This window comes from Gekko japonicus, unplaced genomic scaffold (assembly GCF_001447785.1).
Source record: "Gekko japonicus isolate JY-2015 unplaced genomic scaffold, Gekko_japonicus_V1.1 scaffold33, whole genome shotgun sequence".
Lineage (NCBI taxonomy): Eukaryota > Metazoa > Chordata > Lepidosauria > Squamata > Gekkonidae > Gekko > Gekko japonicus.
In genome coordinates, this window is record NW_015174272.1 from 1,990,537 (window position 1) to 1,999,186 (window position 8,650).

Genomic DNA, 8,650 nt, shown 5'->3' on the forward strand with positions numbered 1-8,650 from the left:
CATATATCAAATCTTATACAGTTATATATCCTTCCCTCCTCCCTTTCCCCCCCCTTCTTGGCTTCCCACAGTGCTCCAACCTCCAGCCCAATTCTTAAATTTTCTTCAAACCTCCCTTTTACCTTATTTACATCCCCAGGTAACTTATCCTTCAATTGTTAATTCTTATACAATCTCTATTTTCTGCTACCTTTCATTTTTCAATAATTCTCAAAGCAAAGTAAATTGTCCTTTACATCCCAATATTTCTCAAAATAGTCTTTAAAGTCTTTCCAGTCTGCAAAAAATTCTTCTGCCTCCATATTATTAAGTTTCCTTGTCATTTTATCCATTTCAGCCATTAAAAGTAATTTTTTAATCCATTCCCCAACTTCTGGGATCTTATCTTGTTTCCAACATTGGGCATATGTCATTCTAGCAGTCGTAATCATATACCACATCGATGTCCTTTTTGCCATATTGACTTCTTCCATTTTAAGTCCCAACAGTAATATTTCAGGTTCTTTCTTAAATTTACATTTCACAATTTTTTCCATTTCTGCATGTACCTCAGCCCAGAACAATTTTGCCTTTCTCTCCCAAATTCTTATGCTACTAACAGTGTTCCCTCTAAGCTCAGCTGGTGTGAGCTATCTCACAGTCTTTTAGCCTCTGGCTCACACGTTTTTGTCTTCGCTCAGGAAGGACGGCTCCAGAGCAAACTAATTTATGCAATAGCCAAATCACTGACTCACAACTTTAATGCCAGTAGCTCACAATGTAGAATTTTTGCTCACAGGACTCCACAGCTTAGAGGGAGCATTGGCTACTAACATTATGTAAGCACAGAGTTCCCAGACAGATTCTGCTTCAGGCATCAGCCAGGTCCAGATCTACTTCGCTGCAGCAATGTAACCACAGGATGTGCCTTTGGACCATCTCCTGACCACAAGTAAGGGGACTCAGACTGCAAAATTAACCACCACGAAGGGAGTAGGGTGCCCCCAAATTTAAGCAAAGGTTCTCATGACAAGCAGCCAGATCACAACACTCCCACCCCCCAGAAAACTAGCCCCCAGAGTAAACAGACCTAACTTTGAGAGGACAAGTCTGCACTTACTGCCTCACGCTCCCGATCCATGATGGTCTCCAGCTCCTCAAAGTGCCTCAACTTGATCTCAAGTTTCTTCATCTGTGTCTCTACCAGCAAGGCCACCAGGGACTTGATTTTACGCTCCTCCACTGCTGCCAAGTGCTGCCGGGGGGAGGGAAAGAAAAGGAGGCTGGAGCAACACTCTAGCGACATCAAGCCCTACAGAATCCCACAAAGACTGAAAGAACAACATCCCCCAGCAGAGAAAGTGGGGCAAGGACATCATCCTAAGACACAGTCAGTACCTACAGCTTCAGATGCCTGCGACAGCCAAGCCTTGAAGCCATGACGCCTAGGTTAAGGATGGCGGCCTGTGTTTTATGAGCATGACATAAGAAGGAGGGTACATGAACATGTGGGAAAATGTGACTTAGCCCCACTAAATAAATATTCAAAAACAAACAGGATGTATGTAAAATCTATGGTGCGCACAAAGCACTTCCCAAACCTTCTACCTCAGTAACCCTTACAGTAAGTTTGTAAGGCAGGTCCGTACTATCTTCATAGGATGGATGAGGGGCTGTCACAGAGTGGTTTTCTTGACCAAGTAGGCTTGTGGCTGAGGTTTGGTTTTTATACTTTCTCACCTCACGCTCTCCTTCATCAGGACTCATGACTTTCGTAAATCTCTCCCGCCCCCCTCTCTAGGACAGTCTTGTGTGCTACTGATCCACAACTACAGCCCTTACGTCAGCCTGGCCTGCAAAGGGCACCGCATCCAGCCATTCCCCTGCCACTCACCTTTGCCTTTACTGCTGCAGCAGCCAGAGCAGCAGCTGCTGCAGTGGAGAGGTTACCTTCACCAATGTCCCTCTCCACCTTGGTCTTTCGTTCACTCTCAATCTCGGCCAGATCCTTGGGTCCCTCTTCCTGGCCATCCTTGGGCTCTTTCTCCTTGTCTCCATCAGCTGAGGAGCAGAAAAAATGCTATGGGAACCGTTTGCATCTTTGGTCATACAGAAGGGGCTGACAGCATGGATTTTTCCCAAAACAGTCCCTTTTGGGCCACAGGAAGAAGATGCCTAGAGTTAAGGGACGGTGGCACAGGGGATTTATCCACTGGTTATAGTAGTAACATCTAAGCTGAACAGAACGGCTGTCAGTTCTAGACCCGTGCTGGTGTGAGCTACCAGCCTTGTCCCAGGCTCGCCGTCCACCCAGCGGTTCAAAAGCTTCGGCGAGTAGATAAAATGGGTACCACTCCTTAGAGAGGGTGGGCACACTAAAAACCCTTAGAGAGGGTGGGGGAGGTGTTAGCCGGCGAACGGAATGTCCAGCTCATAAGATCGGAAGCCTAGAAAGATCTCTTCGGCATCAAGAAGCCTGTAATGGGCCGTTCCGGCCAGGCGGTGGCAGTGCAGCGTTGCGACTCGAATCAGACTTGGAGAAAGCTGACGTCATCAAGCCAAGTCGAGTGGAGAAATGCCGTCTGGAACATGTCTAGTCTACAGCTGAACAAATCCCCGTCGGCTGCGAACGTGTGCGATTTAAAGATTTATATATGTTGTCCTCCCTTACCCCCATGAATCATTGTTAGTCCCTTATGAAATGAGTAACTGTAAATCGCTCAGAGCCAGCAGCTCTGCAGGATTGAGCGATTAATAAATTGAAAGATTATTATTATTATTATATGGACAAAAAGAAAAAAGCTAGGAGGCTGGTCGTGCATATGAAGCAGGGAAATTGGGTGAAATTACTACTCCTTCATCTTCCACCAATGGAGCTTCATGAGCAGAGGAGCAGGAGATTTTGTCCAGTTCCCCCTCATCACTGCACCCCCCCCCCATTGTGTGGCTTTTCATCAACACGGGCCTCATAGCTAAAGGTGGCATCATTCAAACAGTGAAAAGGGACTAGTGGAGAAGGGGAAACATAGGGAAAATCTACATGTATTGTGGTGGCAGTTTTTGGCTGGATACAAGCTTCAGAGACCGGTCAGACACTGATAAGACAACCGAGAGGGAAGGCTGCAGGAAGTTCATGAGCGTACCTCTCAGTACTGCTGCTGTCATCAACCGCAAAATATGCCATGACACTTTGCCAACTTGCCTTTCGTTCCGAGGGGTTTCACACCCATCCACACAATTGACACAGTAATGATGACAGACCCCCGGATTTCCAGCCCATCCACACCATGTAAACTTCCTGGTTGTCTAGGAAGCTGGGGGTTTACTGCACAGCAGTGAAGTCAAAATATAACCACTGAGACTTTACGACATATGGTCTCAGTTTCCTGAGTTAGTTCAGGCTCCCACTTAACTAGCCCTGGTACAAGTCTTGTCATATTCTGGAAGATAGTTCAGAGGGTAGCTGTGTTGGCCTGCAGTTGAACAGTTCGATTTGAGTCCTGTGGAACCTTAGAGACCAACACGATTTTCAGGGTATAATCTTTCGAGATCAGGTACCCGATCGGACAAAGGGAGCTTTGACTCTCGAAAATCTTGTTGGCCTCTGAGGTTCTCCTGGACTCAAATCTAGCATATCTTGGAAGGTGCTGCTCACCCATGGGGTCCCCATCATTCTTGTCCATTTCCTTCTCTCCATCAGCCTCTTTGTTCTTGTCTTCTTCTTTCCTAGGCCCCTCTCCGAGTTTCTCTTTTACTTCCTCCTCCAGGGGTCCTTCTCTTGGCTCCTGCATTGAAAGAAGGTTTTGATGCCAACAGCTGCCTACAGCCGCTCTAAAAATTAGTATTCCTTCCCAGATCATGACCAGCAACTACAGCTTGAAACTTATGTACACAGCACAAAAACACCAGTTAGAAAAGTCTCAAAACTGGAGCAGTGTTATTCCTCCAGCTGCTCAGATCAAAAACCTTGAAACGCTGCATCAGAAGCTTCATATACTGAATGGCTTTGGGATAAAGGATCGCTGCACAGTTAGCTGTCACTGTGCCTTTCTTTAGAGACTTTGAAACAGTGGCATTCTGGTTCTGCAATCACATTGGAGGGGTTTCCTAAAAGCCAGCCCTTCATTTCCCCACCGCCTCAGCTATGCCCTCTATATCATGCCCCAGGGGTTTAATTCAGGTCCCCTTCTGCCCCACGTATAATCAGGCTCTAGGCCACGCCCTCCCGCACCTTCACCTCTTTCTTCTCTTCTGATGGCTGTGGTTCTGCTCGACTCTCATCTGTGCAGCTCTCTTCTGAGTGAGCAGTGGAGAAAAAAGGACAGGAGAAAAGATGCCAATATTAGTGCCCGTAAGTAAGAGTTCCCCCCCACACCTTTTTTTTTTGGAGGGAAGTGTTGGAATAATGAATGGGAGTGGGAAGGAATGCTCTGAAAGGAACCCAGGAGTCCAGAAATGTATGGGATCCTGTCTCCAGGGCCTTTGCAAAGAACCACGGCCGAGGGGGCCTCTAAACCAGGCCCAGCAAACTCTTGCTCTGGCTCTGAGGCAGGATCAGGGCCGGGTCCCCATTATGGGGGAAAAGATCCAAATGCCAATCTCCTCCACTGTTCCCTAGTTACTCAACTCCAGCTTGAAACCAGATGTGCCCTGAAGAACAGTGCTTAAAGTTACTGTTCTCCAACTCCCTGAACCAGCCATTACAGTCCTGGAGGAGAAGAGCACCACCCACAAATCCCAACCTTCAGCTGACCCAGTCCAGTGGGGAGGGGGGGAGTTAGATGGAGTGATGATGGGAAACCCCTTACCCTGTGCCAGGCGGTTGAGTGTGAGCTCCAGGCCGGAAGCCAGGCCGGCTCTGGTCTCTTGCGTCTCGGCACCCTTCTTAGTCCCCACCGCACACTGGGCAAGGTCCAACGAGGGCGCTTCACGGGTTGAAGCGCGGAAGACGCCCCGCTCGCCCCCCTCACCTATTCTCTCCAGCTCATCGGAAGTGGTCCCTGCAATTCCGCTGCTCTCCAGCCCAAATGCCGGGTCTGCCTTGCCTGTCACCTTGGCGGCTTCCTCCACCTTGCGGACGTGAGCTTCAACCAAGGCTGTAGGCACCTCTTCCTTCATCTTGGAGAATTCCTCTGCAGAAGACACAGTCAAGCTGAATAGCTTACTTCAGAGCAACAACTGAGAAACAATATGGGCAATGTGGATAACAGGAGAAGGGTAGAACAAGGTAGAATGGTCCAGGTGCTGGGGCCAGGCCAACAAGAAATATAATTGCACCTCTCCCACTTACTAAAAAATACAGAAGATGGTGTAACAGCTGCAGGATGGGCAGAGGAGGACTTATGATACAGCCGCGAGGGAACTGGATTTTTCACTTCACTGGAGGGATCTGCTTTAGCATCCAGTGGAGGGATTTACTCTAGCTCCCAGACTCCTAACACCCATCATTTCACAGTCTAGCTGATTCTTGGGCACACCTTCCAAGTATTAGTTTAGTTTATTTCTATTACAGTCCTTAGATCAGATATGCTTACAGATGTATATGTATGAATGTATGTATGTTACAGATAATGCATTCTAGAAAATTAAAAACTAATATAAACATTTTAAATATAAAATAGAATGCTTCCAAATACAACGCATTCGAATCTAGTATAGAAGTTACACTTACATCTAGCTGCTAAACAATTTCTGTGACCTTAGTATCACCTTACAGAACCTGGCTACTTGATGGATAATCTTGGGATGTTTGTCAATTAAAAGAAATCCCAGTTTGTTTTTTTCTGACAGACCCGGGTTTTTTCCTATCAGTGGGGTGATAATCTCTCTACGCGCCACCTCATAGTGTGGGCATTTAAAGAACATATGTTCTAAAGTCTCTATCTCCCTGAGTGGGCAGGTGCAAAGCCTTCCCGCATAAGGAATGTTCTTATATTTCCCCTCAAGTACAGTGGAAGGGAGGGCAGAGCATCTAGCTAAGGAAAAGGCTCTTCTGAGCCCCTTTACTTCCAATGATGTTAGATAATCCGGTGTTAGGATTTCCACAATTGTGAAAATCACGCAGCTCCACTAATGTCTTCTGTGGCTACTTCATATGTTACTGTTTTAATATATCGCTCACAAACATATACAGGCACATGTTATAAGGAACTGCTGATTGACCAAAGATCCCTGAAATGTACACTTGTGTTGGGAGACTAGTGTTTGAGCCGGAGCACATTAGGTGGCCTTACTTTCCTTACAAGAGGAGACAGGGCCTGGGGAGGTGGGCAGGAAGCCAGACACTTGAAGTGTGCTAGTCAGGCTTCAGATAGCAGCATATTTGATACAGATACATGGCACAAATGAAGCTAAAAAAACAAAAAAAATGGAGGTAGGAGTCCGCTCGAGGTACAGTCTGTGCAAAAAGCATCATTCGTAACAGCAGGAAATCTCCTTACTGGTTCCCAGGATACAGGCCCAGAATTCGGCATCCTGAGATCCTCAGCTTTCATTTTAAAAAACTCCAACTTCCTAGTCTGTATGGCTGCAGAGAAAAGCTTGGTAACATGGGGAGCATACTATACAGAGGTGGGGTGGACAGCATTTCCAGTGAACAGTGGGATAATCGTATTGTGCCCTGCATCCATGCTGTGACCCTTCTTCTGCAAGCCCAACCACTCCCAATATCCTTCCTCTCCCACGTTTTTGCCAATGCAACTCTCCCATCCCACTGAATTATGTGGAAAATAATAGTCCAGGAAATGGAATAAATTGCATAATTTGCATAATGTGTTCTGCTTGCATTTCTGGGTTTGCTAATTGGGGGAAATGTCCGTGAAGTGTAGCTATGCTCAGGATAGGAGGTTAATTACCTAGGGCCGACTTGGCTGCTGCAGATGCCACACGGGGGTCCACAACCGAAGCCAGGAAAGCCACAGTGCTCATGACAGGATTGCCTGACTGGCTGAAGGGGATGGGCTGGTAGGCTAGGGGCCCAAGAGAGGCCTCCGAGTCCTCCAGGTAAGGGTCCTCAATGGGGAGACGCAGGAAGTGTAGGATGCACTCGTCCTGAGTGCGGCTGCCAACATGCTCAGAAACCTTGTTCCAGTCATCCTTGTACATCTCCAAGGCCTACAGATGAGCAGAGAAATAGATTAGACATATATACTAAAGGACAAGGATCAGAACCAGCTAATCAGCCTACCCAGGCTGGATAATAATTACTTGTTATTTTTGGTTGTTATTGTTCTTTTAAAAAAATATAACTTATTTTTTTTCAACATCTGAATCAGATTTTTAATTTTTTTTTAAAGTTTCAGCTATAACTTCTCTTTTAAAAACAGCATGGTTTAAAGTGAAACCTGAACTTAATACAAGCATATGATCTCTTAAAACTGAGCTGTGATTAGAAGGAACTGTGGAGAAAACAGCTTCATCAGTCATCATATAGTACATGCATTTATATTGGGTGCCAGGTAAGTCACCACAGGTAGCATCTACTAATCCACCTTAGTGACCTTTTACTCCTGTTCCATGCTTTACAGTTACCTTCCATCCCAGTGACCTGATCATTAATTATCACCAGCCCTTGCTGCTGATTGAGATTATTTCTCTAAGGTGAGGCAGGGCAGGACAGGTAAATGACCAACGAGACTAAAACAGAACCCAGCACTGGGTAGAAGTAACATCTTCCAGGGCTGAATCTAACAGTACCCATTTACAGCTGCAGGTTTGACATGAGCACAGTTATCAAAAGATAAGCAATGTACTATCTATCACTGTCTAAAATGTATATTGTACAAAGTCTCTATTAGGCTTTTAATCCATGTGTGTTACGGTTACGGCAACCATTCAGAGTGCACTTAAATCCAGGAAATATCTAAACAACTAATGAAAAGATACAATTTAAATTGGTCTTTTTCCCTTAGTGAATTAAATCGTTATTTGAATTACTTATTGAAATAGTCTTGATTTAACCCAATCTGTCTAGCAGCATCAGTGCAGGCTGTACATTTGTGAAGCTATTCAGAAGTTCAGCCTGCACTAGAGTGTCCTTGTGTGAGTCTTCATTAGCATTCAGTAGCCAAGGTTACGGTTGCTTGTAAATCAACATGCATGTTTAGGGTTTGGTATCAATTTTTACATTTTTAAATATTTTTCTTTTAAAAAATGCATTTTTAGGTTTTGAAGGTCTGACCAACCTTAGTCTGAGCTATACCACTTCAAAGCATTGTCAGTATAACTAACTATTTAATGTCTCAATTCACAGGCTGTATGGAAAGCACTGAGATGGATGTATCTGTACCCATGAAGATTTTCCTATTTTTGTTTACTTTCTTCTGTGGAAAGGCATTCAAGTTCCAAATGACAACTATCAGCCTTTCCATTCTAATCTGATTTTAACTGGCAAGATTTTAGCCATCAAGGGAAAAATGGAGCTTACCCTCTCAACTTGGAGAAGCATGAACAGAAGGAATTTCCTGAGGTATTTGGAGTATCAGTTAGATCGAATGGAGTATCAGTTAGAAACTGGTAGCAGATCCACACACAAAAAAGAGAAAAAACTACCAAGGATAACTACCCTTTGAATAACCAGACCTGGTGCAGACATAATGCTTAACCACACTTTGTTATCATACCTGGTTACAATTTCAAGCATGGTTTTGCTTACAAAGTTAAATCCTGTCCC

General features: G+C 45.2%; 1 protein-coding gene across 1 annotated transcript in view; it reads right to left on the reverse strand.

Annotated features, from left to right (window-relative positions):
* The window catches only part of SMARCC2 (SWI/SNF related, matrix associated, actin dependent regulator of chromatin, subfamily c, member 2), a 46,179-nt gene that overhangs the window by 3,547 nt on the left and 33,982 nt on the right, over window positions 1-8,650 (reverse strand). The window contains exons 22-27 of the mRNA XM_015423649.1: window positions 6,834-7,092; window positions 4,788-5,111; window positions 4,211-4,275; window positions 3,635-3,764; window positions 1,874-2,040; window positions 1,100-1,234 (exon numbers count right to left, since the gene is read on the reverse strand). Coding sequence (XP_015279135.1) covers window positions 1,100-1,234; window positions 1,874-2,040; window positions 3,635-3,764; window positions 4,211-4,275; window positions 4,788-5,111; window positions 6,834-7,092 — 1,080 coding nt within the window. The remainder of the gene's footprint in view (window positions 1-1,099; window positions 1,235-1,873; window positions 2,041-3,634; window positions 3,765-4,210; window positions 4,276-4,787; window positions 5,112-6,833; window positions 7,093-8,650) is intronic.